The following is a 13,795-nucleotide window of genomic DNA, read 5'->3' on the forward strand; positions in this document are numbered from 1 at the left end:
ATCTTCTCTCTTGAGTGGTCTATATTCATATACATGTAACACAGATGCCATAGAGGAAACAATGGTAAACCATATTTGCTAAGAGTCCTGTTTCCAAAGAGCGTGTGTCTCACTCACCTGTTTGACTAAGTTGAGATGTGCTTCTGCTCCTTCGAGACACTATGGCAACCACTTTGGCACTAAAGCTGGAACGCCTTTTCTTCCCACCTGTTCCAACCATGCCGACAGCCGTGTCCGACTGACTCCCGTCAATGTGCTCCAGCTTATACATCTCTCCGCTCACACTTGTGCTCTTAGTGATTCTCCCTGAAGTCCCCATCCGTCTGCCTTGCATTTTAGGAGTAAATGTACTACAGTTACAAAGTAAAAACAAACATATTAATTTGTCTGTGAAAGAGCATTTCCAAAAGCCTTTTTTTTTAATTACTAAATTAATTTTAATTCTTGATATATTTTTATTTCTTTGGTTCAGCAATAAAAGTTTAATTTGATGCTGCTCAGAGTACATATTTCCAGTACTATAATTTCTTCTTTGCTTCTTTGAGGGAAATAAATAAAATGAACACTTTCCTATGTTTTTGAATGACAGAAAGAGAGACATGCAAGATTTAAAGGTTATGTGAAGCCTTCCTGTCTATATTCTCAGAATACACAAAGAAATAAAACAGCAATTTTACAACCAAAAAAGATTAAGATGGACCAGTAGTTTAACATGTGTCGTACCGGTACTATTCACCGAAGTCCTAACAGAAATGAGGATATCATCATCTGTATTTTCATACTTCACAGAGATAATACAGAATGCAGTATTTTTTAGGTCTTCACTCTCTCACTTCAAGGCAAGTGCAATAATCACAGTATGAAGGCAAAATAATTTTGAGGTAAAATCCCTAATAATCCACTAGAACTTTCATTGACAGAAAGATTAATCATTCTGTCAGCTCTGTTTGATTTCCTTTAGCTATTGCATTGCATTCGAATGTTTCCGTACAAATCCTTTTTCTGCTCCTGCACAAAGCGGCAGGATAAAGTATTCAGAAACACGGTCTAGAGAACAATTTCAAATACACACAGGACATACTAATACGTAGACCTAACTCCATTATGACCAAGCAATGCCCTAGCTCTAATGGCAATATAAAGTTAGTTGTCACTCTGTAGAGACACAGACATTTAAGCTGCAGCTAGACTCACTTCAGATATAGTTGTTAAATCAACCAGGCACATAGGCAATTCCTTGATCCTGTATTGCTGATTAGTAGACCAGCTGGGTTTTTTTCAGTAATACTGTATTTTGAAGTCAAATTATTTGTTGACAAACAGTCCTGCTGTCCCTTCCAGCAGGTTCTCTTCCCAACAGATGTGATGGTCTAATCTTGTCCCTCAACCCCAACACCATTACTCCACAAAATAAGGAAGAGAAGAGTTAGAAGGGTTAGAAGTTTCAAACAGGTAAAAAATCAGGCCAGGGAGAAATGAAGGGGTCTGTGAGAGAAGAGATTACATCTTTTGACTTCTATGGATATGAGCCCTGCTAAAGTTTAAATCAGTCCTGCTCAAAGACAGATCCAGAAAAGTATAAAATAATGTATACCTAAATTATGTTTTACTGACAGTTACCAAGAGTTTGTAATGTGTGACCATAGATAAGAGTAGATAAAAATAGACAGTATTTTTTGAAGAAGAAGCTGGAAAAGTAAAGCCTTTGAACAGATAAAACTTAATAGAAAGATCACTATCAACCTCTGCACAGGCTTTTAACTATGCTCAGCACTAAGGATTGGTTCTGTTAAGTTCAGATAAAAAAATAGCTACTAATCAAACAGAACACGGTGCTGTGATGCACTGAAGTACTCAAGAACAAATTTTAGTGGACCACCTGAGGCAGACTGAAATTAAAATAGGTTCTGTCTTGTTCCCTCCTATCCCACAGCAACTTTAGTAACTGGCTTTTGAGTTTGCATGGCAAAAACAATAAGACACATGTATTTTCATGTTTCTCCATCAAATTCCTCTGTATTTTATCACAGGTCTCCCCCAGCACACAGTCTCTCACAAGTATGTGAGCACAGACATACATATTCAATCATTCTAAGAAGAATTTTAACTGGAAGAAAAAGTAAACTCAAAAAAGACCATCTTCCATAAATACACAAGTATCAAGGAAAAGGTTTTGTGTAAGGCAAACTAGTTCTGTTCAATTAAAAATAACATCAAACTGAGAAAAAATGCCCTAAAATATTTCCCATTTTCAAAATAGACTGATTTTTTTTGAGGGAGATTAATTCTTGGCTTTAATATAAACTGTGTACCTAATATAGTACAGGTGTTTACTTCATACGCTACATATACTGCTGCTTTCTCAAGTTGCAATGATCTCTAAATGATTATATTTTTATTGTTGCTCACAGAATGCAACAACCTCAACTTTACAAAATATCTAACCTAGTATCTAACCCAGCAGCTACTTTTCTTTCAAGTAACACAGTCTTTTCTTTACCTCTCCACAAACACTGTCACGTGAAAAAATATTCATTGGGATTGCCACATAGGTGTCGTTCTTCAAACTGCAAATTAATTTTAAAAAGCAGTGGCAAAAATCAAAAAACACATGTTGAAATTTCTGATAAACATATTTTTTGAGAAGATTTAGTGAAATTTTTCTTTGTTAATTTTGGAGCTGAATATTGGCTCATAGATTTAGCGCACACTTGGGCTATGACCAGAGAATCTTAACAAATGTCTTCTCTTTAATAAGTGATGTTACTAACTTGTACACTTATAAAGAGAACCTTAAAACTAGAGATTAAATGTACAGTGTGATAATAGTGTCTGAATATGCAACCAATCTGCATCGCTAGTTCAGAATGCTGTCACACAATCCCTGTATTGAAACAGCAACTTTGATCCCCAAATCAGTGTATCAGGGCTGCCAGCAACATTCCTACACCAGCCAGTTTGCAATGTTGAGTCTCTTTTCCTCCTCTGCTGAGGAGATAAGGGCCCAAAGTCCTGTCCATAGGGAGCTAGAAGGCAACACCATTAACTGGCTTGGTTCTCTGGAGGAGGAGACATGGCCATTTCAAGCAGAGGGCAGAGCAAAGGTAGAGTCTGACACTTGGAGGGAGCAAAATCACACAGGCTCCATTTTCAGGGGTTGTACTTCCTACTTTGATTAGACACGGACAATTCCTTTTCACCTGGATAATTCCTTTCCCCTAGCACTTGAAACTGGATTTTGAGCCATGAAGTTGTTAGTTCTTGAGTTTATGCATTGGTACATCAGTAAGAGAGGAAAGAAACTGAAAATACTTCTTTTGAGAGCATCTCTTGACATTTGAGCTTTATTGACATGTACTTTTCTGACATACTAATCTACAAACCTATAATTTCCAACAATAAAGTTTAATGGACTATAAAATCTGCTATGCAATTAAAGAATTGTTTAGGATGTTATGGAATTTGCTCTACTGAATTTCAGGTGTTTTCAAATGTAATAAATTCTAAAATCATGATGTTTTTATGCCAGTCTTCATCTTTTTTTTTTTTTTTTTACAAAGGACCTGAAATGCTCTAATTTCGCATTATTTAGGAGACAGTGATGTCCATCAGTTGAGAAATAAGAATAGATAGTACGGTAATCTTTAGAAAAAAAAATTTGCTGTATGAATTCCCTAATTCAGGGACTACGGATACTTTTTCATCAATAGAAAATTTTCATTCTTCAAAGACCCATATAAATTTCATTTTTGATTCTTTGTGACAGGAAGAAGGAACTAGAAGATTCACCTTAATAAAAAAACTGAGAAATTTAGAATTTAGATTGACCTTATACTTGTTTGTACCTTGCAAATATGAAGTTCTACTTTCCTAGGAAATATGTTCTAGTGTACTAGTACAAAGTAGCTATTAATTTGCTAGAAATGGGTTTAATGGGATAGGACCAAGGATCCTACAGCTGTCCAATACTTTCCCTTGTCATAACAAAGCAAACAGATTAAGATTCCCTTGTGGTCATCTAATCCCTGGGCTAGTTTGTTATTTGTCATTAATTGGAACAATCTCAAAAGAATGAACATTTAAAATTCAGTCTTCTTATATCATGTAATTGAGCACCCTTAGAACACAATATTTTTCCATTACATTACTGTCTATCACTTGAAGAAAAACTTCTAACTCACACTGTTACTTTCTTCAATACTGTTAATCTATGAAGCACAAAGACGAAAAGGACCTGCGTGAGTTTACATATATCTCTTTGCACTTAACTGTTCTGATAATAACATCAATAAAATCTTGTTTTTCTTTACTGGACTATCTGGGAGTATTAACACGTATTTAACATTCATTTAAATGCAGATGCAAGGTTTTGCAGGCTTGTGGCTAAAATTTGTAAATTATTAAATTATATTTAAACCCAGTTATCATAACACAATAAATAAATACAGTTTTCAGTATCAGCGTAATGAAGAGTAACATATTTATAGGTATAGTCCATTCAGTCATAAATTAAATAATTCACCACATTTTTATTTAAAATTATATTTTGATCTTTAAGAAAAAATCTTATGCTATTTGTAATAATTTCTAATTACTGTCAAAACAACATAATTGATGTGCATATTAAGAATGGTTACAGACAATCAATATTTGCTCTGTAGTACTTCACAGATATTTGGCATGAAAAAAGAGTCACTGGATTTTTAATTTTTATTTTTTTTTTTAATGAAGTAAACCACTAAAGCAAACCCCCCTTTGACCCCAGCAAGAGCAGAGCTGCCTCCCCAGCACTGGGGTCACACATTACCCCCAGGTCCCTGCATCAGCTGGGAAGATACCACTCTCTTTACCAAGAGAAAAATGCTTACATTTCCTGCCAAAACTTATGCAGTTGACATGGAACCCAATCAAAAGTGGTATCTGAACTACAGAAGGCAAAATCAAGACTGTGATCATACATCAGCCATCAGGGTTGTGAAAGAAAGCAGCACATTCAGTTTTGCAAGCTGCTCCTACCAGAAAGTTGTATCTGTGGGAATGAAGAATGAGCTACTAAGATAAAAAAACTTATTCAAAGAGGAGTTTGAGTTACAAGCTATCACAAAAATCAACTCTGAGGCAAATTCTATAAAATGAACAAACTGCAAGGGCATTGTGGATTATACTTGCTTATATTAAACTACAGTACACGCTACTGTATAGAACTGAAACAAAGCCAAGTACTTGTATTAAACCATTACATAACTTTTTTATATGCAGATATCTAGTATATATACATTGAAGATCCATAAAAGTATACTGGAAAAATCCTTTGAGTTGAGAAAATCAGTATATAGATATACATTCAGTATTTCTCAGTACTTACATAAAATACCTGCATATTCCACCTGAAAAAGAAATACAGCAAGACACAGGAAGCTAGAAAAAATATTGTCCATAAACTCACCTATGTAATATCTGGAAGTATATCCTTTCAGGGGAAAAATCTGAAGTGATTAGCCATTGCTAAAATTATAGCATTTCCTTCATTTTCTTAGATTTACTGATGACGTAAAAAAAAAAACTTTAGGTGTTTATTTTCATGATCACTCATTTTTACTCCATTCATTTTTCCAATAATGCAAGCCATGAATAAATAAATAATCCCCTGTATTCTTTGCTGTATAGATGATATTATAGTGAGTTCTTTGCACACAGTTGCAGTAACTTGAATCTTTCAACAGAATCCCTGGTCTCCACTGGCATGAGGTGGTGTGCTTCCCCTCTCTCCTGCTGAATGCAGCATCACGTACTAGTTCATAGCCCCTGTGGCACCTTTTTGCGATGAGGTAGCTCGTGAATATTAATAACCTCCTAAACATGTAATAGTTGTGGACCAAAGGGAAGACGAGCACTCCTTTATAATAAGAAACATTACATTTCTAACAATAAAATGTACTGTTACTAGTAATAATGATATATAATCAATAAATCCAAACACTTAATTACTTATCTACCAATTGCCCTGTCATTTTAAGAAAATACATTTATATTTACATATGACATATAACATCTCCTGCAATATTAATTACTGTACAAGTTTTAATAAATATTTATTAGCATTAATAAATTAATTCAAATGTGGTGCTTTACAAACCAAAGGACAAACACATATCCAATATTATAATTCTCTCTAGTTAGACAAGAGAATTTTTTTAGACCATAAAAAAGTTAGTTGATTTAATCAAATAATAATTTTGTACAGTCTGTACCAGCTGAAGGTACATATTGATTTAACATGCCCATTGATCATATATTAAATCTATGAAATAGCTAATAGAATCACAACCCCCCCCCCCCCTTGCTTTTCCTGTAAAGTCACCATATTAGAGTCCTATTGGTGTATTTAGATAGCTGAAAACCAGTAATTTGTAAGTTATATCTGTTCTTGACAATATTCCTAGATTACATAAAAGTGCTCCTCGGTGACACAGATACTGCCTCTGGAATGACACTGTCCCAGCCCCACTGTGTTCAATGTGTAAAATCTCACTGAGTTGAGGGTCAGATTTCATTACAGAAGTCTCCTCTGTGAGCTTAACTGGTTAAAATCCTACTTTGGAAGATCAGGAGATTTCCGTGTTGGTATACAGTATCAGAATTTTTGTTTTGAAAATGCTTTTCTGAGTAGTACAGTGACAACTGAACCATGCAATTGTCACAGCTTTGACAGATTTCTGCTTTTTCAACTTTAAAACTTGTATTTCTCCATGAAATGAAATCATAACAATTCAGAAAGTCTGAGCATTACAAAAGATAAGCAGATTTTAAATATTTTTCAAGCAAAAGATAAGCAGATTTTTATTATTTGCCATGAACATTTCAAGTTAATTTATATTCTCTGAAACAAGCAGACCAATTGCCTCTGTATGCAGGAGCCTGTGTGTCTGCCTGCTCTTACTGAAGGCACTGTCAGCCTGAAGCCAACTAATGACATGAACCATAAAATGAAACCAACACAAAAGCAGTTTGTTATCCCAGGGGTGCTGCTTGGGGTTAACTATAGCTATTAATGCTTATGTGGACAGGCTGATGTGAAACAAAGGGCAAACAGCTCCAATGACCCAAACTTGACCACATATAGCCCCAAATATGTTAAGTGTACCAAACACAAGCAAGCACCTAAACCTTAAGTCTATTTCAAGAAAATGGGGGGGAGGGTGTATAACAAATACAAAAATGTGTAGCTCAACTCTGAACGAAGGAAACTTGCCTCAGCATCGAGAAAGCTGAATTCATCAGTTTTTCTTTCTTTGCAAGACATTCAGGAATAACATATGATTTTCCCTGTTACATGTTGCATTGCTTTTTTCCCTCCAAACCATGATCTACGGAAATCCTGCGATTTCTCTTCGTGAAAAAAGGCTACATCTTTGATATTAAATAGATTGCTCGCTGCTCCTTTACAAAAGTGATAGCAAATACAAAGAATAGCAACAGGCAATAGCCAAAAAAAGCTAAATGGAAGACTGCAAGGTCAGGACTGACAAAGAAAATATAGATAAAATTTTTAAAAATATAGTAAACTGAGATGAAGGTAAGGCAAGTTAGACCTACTCTGAGGTCTGAGTCATGGCTAAAACTATTTTCCTGTGTTTCTTTTATCTAAAAATAACATGTACTGCCTGTTTGAAATATTAGCATAATGTTCTTACACTAAAAGTTTCTGGATTATATTTTGTCTTAATCAACTTCAATAATTAAATGAAAAACCAATTAAAATAATTTTTCAGTCTTTTTCTAATCATTAAGGAAGACTGTTGGTAATGTGACAGTTTCTTTGAAAGAGGAAACGTAATTAGACAATTAAAAATGTGGAAGCAATGCTCCATAGTACATATTTCATGTACAGATGTTCTGAAGGGATTAAAGACTCCATCTCCCTCCCTCTCTGACAGGCACATAAAGCAGTTTATAATGATGGATTTGCAAAAACCATTATCTTTAGATAATGAACAATTAGAACATTAATTACTCTGGCTTCACCTTGGTTTTGTACATAAATGACCTCAGAACAAGAAGTAATACCTGTAATATACTCTTTGGGGGTAAAGAGGATACATTACATTTTTTAAGCAGCTTATCTTAAATGTTTTCATATATCTTGCCTTCATGATAATAATTTGAAGGCTATTGTTCTTTATTTCGCCCCACAAAAAGCAAGAGTTGTGACTCAGGTCACATCAGAGTGCCTGCCCTTGCCCTAAGAGAGATCACCTGAGCAGCAATATTAATTTATCACAGTACATGCTCAATATCTTTCTCTCCTTAATGAAACTGGGAAGTGTACTAGGTAATTAAACAGTTTTGGTGTGCAGTTTTGAGTGCAGTGATTAGGACAGTCAGAAAAAAAGTAGGATTGGCAACTTATTTCAAGTATTGCAGTGCATTGTGAAGGAGCAAGATTCAGGATGGGAATAGTTCCAGGCGTAGAGAAAAACATACGGCAATTGACAGGACTTTATTATATGGACTTTACAGTTATTATATGGACTTTACTGTTATTTTGTGATTTCATTGTATCCACACTACAAAGTGCATACTCGGGCTCCCCACGAGTTTGCCTGCTCCCTGCTCCCCCGCTCCCTTCTCTGATAGGCTGAAGAAGCTGCAGAGAGGAGATAGTTACCATTTGCCCTTTTCCTCCCCCTTTTGCTTGTGTCCCTACCCTGATTTGTTCCCCTGTTTGTCTGTCTCATGCTCCACCCCATGTTCTGGCCCTTTCCCCACCTAAAACTTATAAAACCCCTACACACCTCAATAAAGCATCCCATTTTGCACCTCTACCTTGCCCCCGAACCCATCCGTGCTGTGTCACGGCCCCATTCCCCTCCCCCCTTGGACCGTGGCAGTGCATGCTTACATTGTGGAGATTTTAGATACAAAATGCCTTGCCTGTTACTTATATCTATTCTGTTTGTCAAACATGACGAATTTAGGTAGAAATTTTCCATGCCTGGTTTTTGCCCAAGACTGAATTTCTTCTTTTTTTTTATTCTAAGTTCCAGCTGAAATAACATGACAGATTGTCTGGACCTTTTAAGGGAAATTAAAAGAAAAAAATAATACATATTGTACTATTGCGTAATAAACAAATAAATAAATTCACTTTGCTTTGAGAAGTACTTATGGCTAGAGCCTGACTGAAAGATTCCAATGAGGTGATCCTTCTATTTGGCACAAAATGTTTCTTTCGAGTATTTGTGAATTTGGTAAAACATCTTTAAGTCATAACTCTCATGCTAAGAGGCCTCAGAGAGCAACTCTTAAGATACCAGGAGATTTTCTTGTCACAAAGCAACATTGCACTCACTCACAGGTCCTATTGCTAAAAAAACTGTACATTTCCTAAATATTATTATTTTGCCTGAAGGTCAGAGGCAGAAAGTCAGTATTTCCCAGGAATTGCATCTCTTGGCTATTCTGCATCTGGGAAAGTTAGCTAAACTGTCCAGGATGCAGGGAGACTTCCTCTTTGTTGGCCATCAGGCATGATGCATGACAAAGTCATCTGACTAGAGTGCAAGAAAGCAAGATGGACAATAGTCCCTGGAAGGAAAGAGAGTGGTTCATTGTGATACTGAAGTAGGAAGAGAATAAGAAAACTTGAGGAATAAATTCTTTTTATCGCTCTTTCTGAAAACAGAATCACATAATTACAAAGTTGAGTCAGAATAACAGAATATTCTAAGTTGGAAGGGACCCACAAGGATCAACAAGTCCAATTGTTAAGTGAATGGCCCACACAGGGATCAAACCCAGAATAATAACCCTTGATGTTATTAGCACCATGCTCTAACCAACAATTCCTAAAATTCCTGACACTGAACAAAAAATGTCTTTCCAGTATACCATCATAAGTACTTATTATATTATGACCCTCCCATGAAATGGTCAGTTTATTTTTTGTAGTCACAAAACACTATCTCCTTGCTTTTGCAGAGAAAGCACACTGCTTTTTCATGTGCCATTTATACCATTTTGCATGATGAACCCAGCAACCAGGCATACTGTGCAATCTTTTAGTATCTCACTGGGTTAAACAAACAAGAAAGTTAAAGAATCACGTATGGGTTTTGCTCCAAACCTTCCACATGCTGAGGGGATTGCATCCATAGCATCAAAACAGAATAAACTCACACACAACAGGCAGCATATGATCACCAACAAAGACATGTCTGAATGATTTGTCAATCCTCACATGAAAATATCAGGCAGGGACCTGAAGAAATTGATTTCCCAGAGCAGTAATTAACTTAGTGAGCCAGAAGACCATCCCTTCTCTTTCTATAGTTCACTCCTCGTTCTCTATGATTCTCTATGATTCTCTATGATTCTCTATGATTCCTGTGACTTTGCCTCAAAGTCTTTTTGCTGTATAAATACTCTTTCTTTGCAAGAGTGAATACTATCACCATCTTGAAGTTTTAATAAGGATGCTCCATCATTGCTCAGAGTTGATGACAACCAGAACACAAATGTCCACTTCTGTGAAGCTCTTAATCTTTGCTAACCCTGCTAGGAAATCTGCAATAGCTACAAATTTCATTTTGCACTGTATTAAAATTGTATTATCTTTCAAGACAATCTGGCTTGGACTGTTCAGTCTTATATTCATTATTTCTCAGTTTTGAATTTTTGTATTTTAAGCAAAGTAACAGACACACTACTACTGCTCGACACAGTTACACTGAAGGCTGACAAGTTTTTCATCAGTTTGAAGTTTGGGTGCAAAAACACACTGAATAGTGTAATTGTTTAAAAGATCACTCTGTATTGACAAATATCAGTTAGTCCTCTAGGGGGAAGCTGAATAAAGGTATCAGTTTGTTAAGCACACAGAATCTCCCAGCTTGTAAATAACATGATGAACATGACAATCTTCTTTTTAAATCCAGATTTAAAATGCTACCATTACGTCAATGTCTTCCAGAGCACAATGTTCTGAATAATCATTAAAAATTTACTAATTCTTGTAAAAAAGTATCACTATCCTGAGTACAGACTTGTTAAAGAGTTTTAAGAGTTTTCCCTCTCTGTGAAATTCACATTGTTTTTTTGCCTTATAAACTTCCAATTCAGAAAAAAAAAAAAAAGGACAAAAATTACTGAACTTCATTTTTTGATTCTGATATGAGATTTCTGAGCTTTTAGCCTTGTTTCCTTTGCTCCTTATGCAATCCTTATAGTTTCTATCACTCATTCCCCTACTGGCTTATGGAGATACCAAGGTTTTGGAAGCTTTGCAAAGCCTGATAACTAGGAAGATAAAAGATACACTGTATAAGGTGCCCTTCTGTAGAAAGGTTGTTATATGATCTCAGTACTGCTCTATTCTCTTTGTTCTGCCAGTTGGACATCTGGATAGGTGAAGATCATGGAGATAGAGCGGAGGAGGGAGACGACTGCAATGTGGTCTGCTAGGTTGTGACAGTGCACTAATTGAGTTGCTCAAAAATATCTTGTATGCACAGACTTTTCACTGCAATATTAATTAATATTTTCACTAAATATTAAAGTTGAGTTATCTACCCTCCATGTTGTAGTTAATAGCTGTATACCTTTTGCGATCAGAGCACTAAAGCAAACAGGTAGCAGAAACAGATGTACTGTGGGATACAAGAGACAGGGCAAATAACCATACTAAATGTGGAAAGCCTACACCAAAAAAATGATTCAATCTAGTACTCACTATTAATGGTCTTGATTTCACCTCATTCTATTCTTGCAGTAGGAGTTTGATTAGCAACTATGGAGCGCATTAGTTTTGCTGATTTTAAAGCATCCTATGCTTTGACAATACTGTTTCTTATAATGTTATGCCATATGCTATTCTCTGCATTATTGACAACCTCTTTGGATTGAATAAACACTAATACCAGTCACATAGTAAAATGTTAATGTAAAAATTCTATTTTTAAATAAAGATCTTACAATGGAAAATTACAGGGTGAAAAGAAATCTTCTGAAAACATAGCAGACACATGGCTAGGAATCCAAAGAGGGCTTTGATTGTTTGGTTTTAATAGTAAGACTCAAGGAAAGTCTTCAGTCTGCCAGCAGCATTGGTTATATTATGGATGCTCCCATTCTAGTTATGGGAGGGGAGATGTTCTCCACTGCAATATCAACTAACTAATCTCACTATTTAAACACAGAACTATAAACCACTGAAGCCATTGCACAATAAACATTATTTATTCCATTATATAAAAAAATTAGTCTCTACTTAGTGACCCTAAATGTCTCGTTTAGAGCAGAAACCTTGACTACAAGGAAACAGTCTTACACAGGAAATTACCAACAATATAATAAATGTCATAAATATAGAAGTTTTCTTCTGATATTTATAGCAGTCTTTTTTTTTTGTATCAAACTGAAATTCCATTACTGTTTTAGTCATTTGAATAAAAGTTAAAGCAGTAAAATATCTTATTTCTAATACTGACTTTAATACCTTGTATTTAAAAATTGTAAATAAATAATTTAAAGAAAAGAGGAAAATCAAAGCATATGGTCACTATTACCGTGTGCTTAAGCAGCTTGCTAATACAAGTGCTGACAGAGTCCAATTCCTGAAGTTAATGGAAAAGTGCTTGACAATGCAATGCAAGCCCTCAAGGCAATGCAGAAGTCCAGCCAGCCAGAATAAAACATACAAACAAGTGTTTAATATCCGGACTCAGCAAAGTACTGCCATGGACTTGAATATTTTTCTTTTCAGCAAAGCACATGTGGCACAGAAAAGGCTACATACTGCACTGAATCTGAGTATCCATCCTGCAGAGAGACCTGGGAAACCTGTTCCAGTGCCCAATCACCTCCTAGGTGAAGAACCTTTTCCTGGTATCCAAACTAAATCTCCCCTGACTCAGCTTCATGCCTTACTGTTGATGGCCACTCACTACTGCGTGTTATTGTTGTGCAACAGAAAATACTATTAATCTTTTCATTTAGTCTTGCCTCACCACACACAGCTAAGCTTGCTGACATAAAGATACACTTCAAATGTTCAATTCCCTGCAAACTCCCTCCCATATATCCCTTTTAGTACAAACATCAAGACAACAGAGACACCTTCCAACGAAGAATCAGACCACAGTGCCCTGCTGGCTATCCCGTGGTGATGTTCACTGATGATATTCACCAGGGAATCACAGCAATGTGAGCTCAGTAATAGTGCCTTGAACCAAAACTTCCTTTCTTCCATGAAGAGGAAGCTGGCCTCAACAGTAGGTCAAACTGGGCCAGTAACTCATTGTTTCTGTTTTGATGATTCTCTGAGCTAGATATGTGATCTGCCTCTGCAAATTTTCTCTAAAAACTTAGCAGGAAAAACTACTTATTTTGATAATTTTTCTGTTATTTGTACATTTTAACACGAAATATTTCATTATAAATATATTAATTACTTTAATTAGTGTAGTCTCATCCTAGTATCTCATATTTCTTTCTTAGAAAGGAGGGATTCCCATTTACATAGAATATGTAGGATTTCACACTTATGTGAAATACAGCCTAGGCATCTTAAAAAAATTTGCACTTGAAACTTGCAGGATCTACAGTCTGTCATGAGAAAGAAATACCCAGATCAATAAATACTCTTTAGTCAAGCTAAATTTGTAGAGAGAAAATTTAAAAAACAAACTGGGAACTCTCTCATAATTTTTACCATTAAAAACGAAAACTTCAGAAAAGAGGACAACTTCAGTTGTCATGCCAGTTCACATCACTGTCATGTCAAGCCATGCCAGTT

At 35.7% G+C, this 13,795-nt stretch overlaps 1 protein-coding gene across 1 annotated transcript in view; it reads right to left on the reverse strand.

The window, feature by feature from the left end:
• The window catches only part of RIMS1 (regulating synaptic membrane exocytosis 1), a 319,714-nt gene that overhangs the window by 39,902 nt on the left and 266,017 nt on the right, over positions 1 to 13,795 (reverse strand). The window contains 1 exon segment of the mRNA XM_032682385.1: positions 118 to 350. Within this exon segment, the coding sequence (XP_032538276.1) occupies positions 118 to 350 (233 nt within the window).

This window comes from Chiroxiphia lanceolata, chromosome 3 (assembly GCF_009829145.1).
Source record: "Chiroxiphia lanceolata isolate bChiLan1 chromosome 3, bChiLan1.pri, whole genome shotgun sequence".
Lineage (NCBI taxonomy): Eukaryota > Metazoa > Chordata > Aves > Passeriformes > Pipridae > Chiroxiphia > Chiroxiphia lanceolata.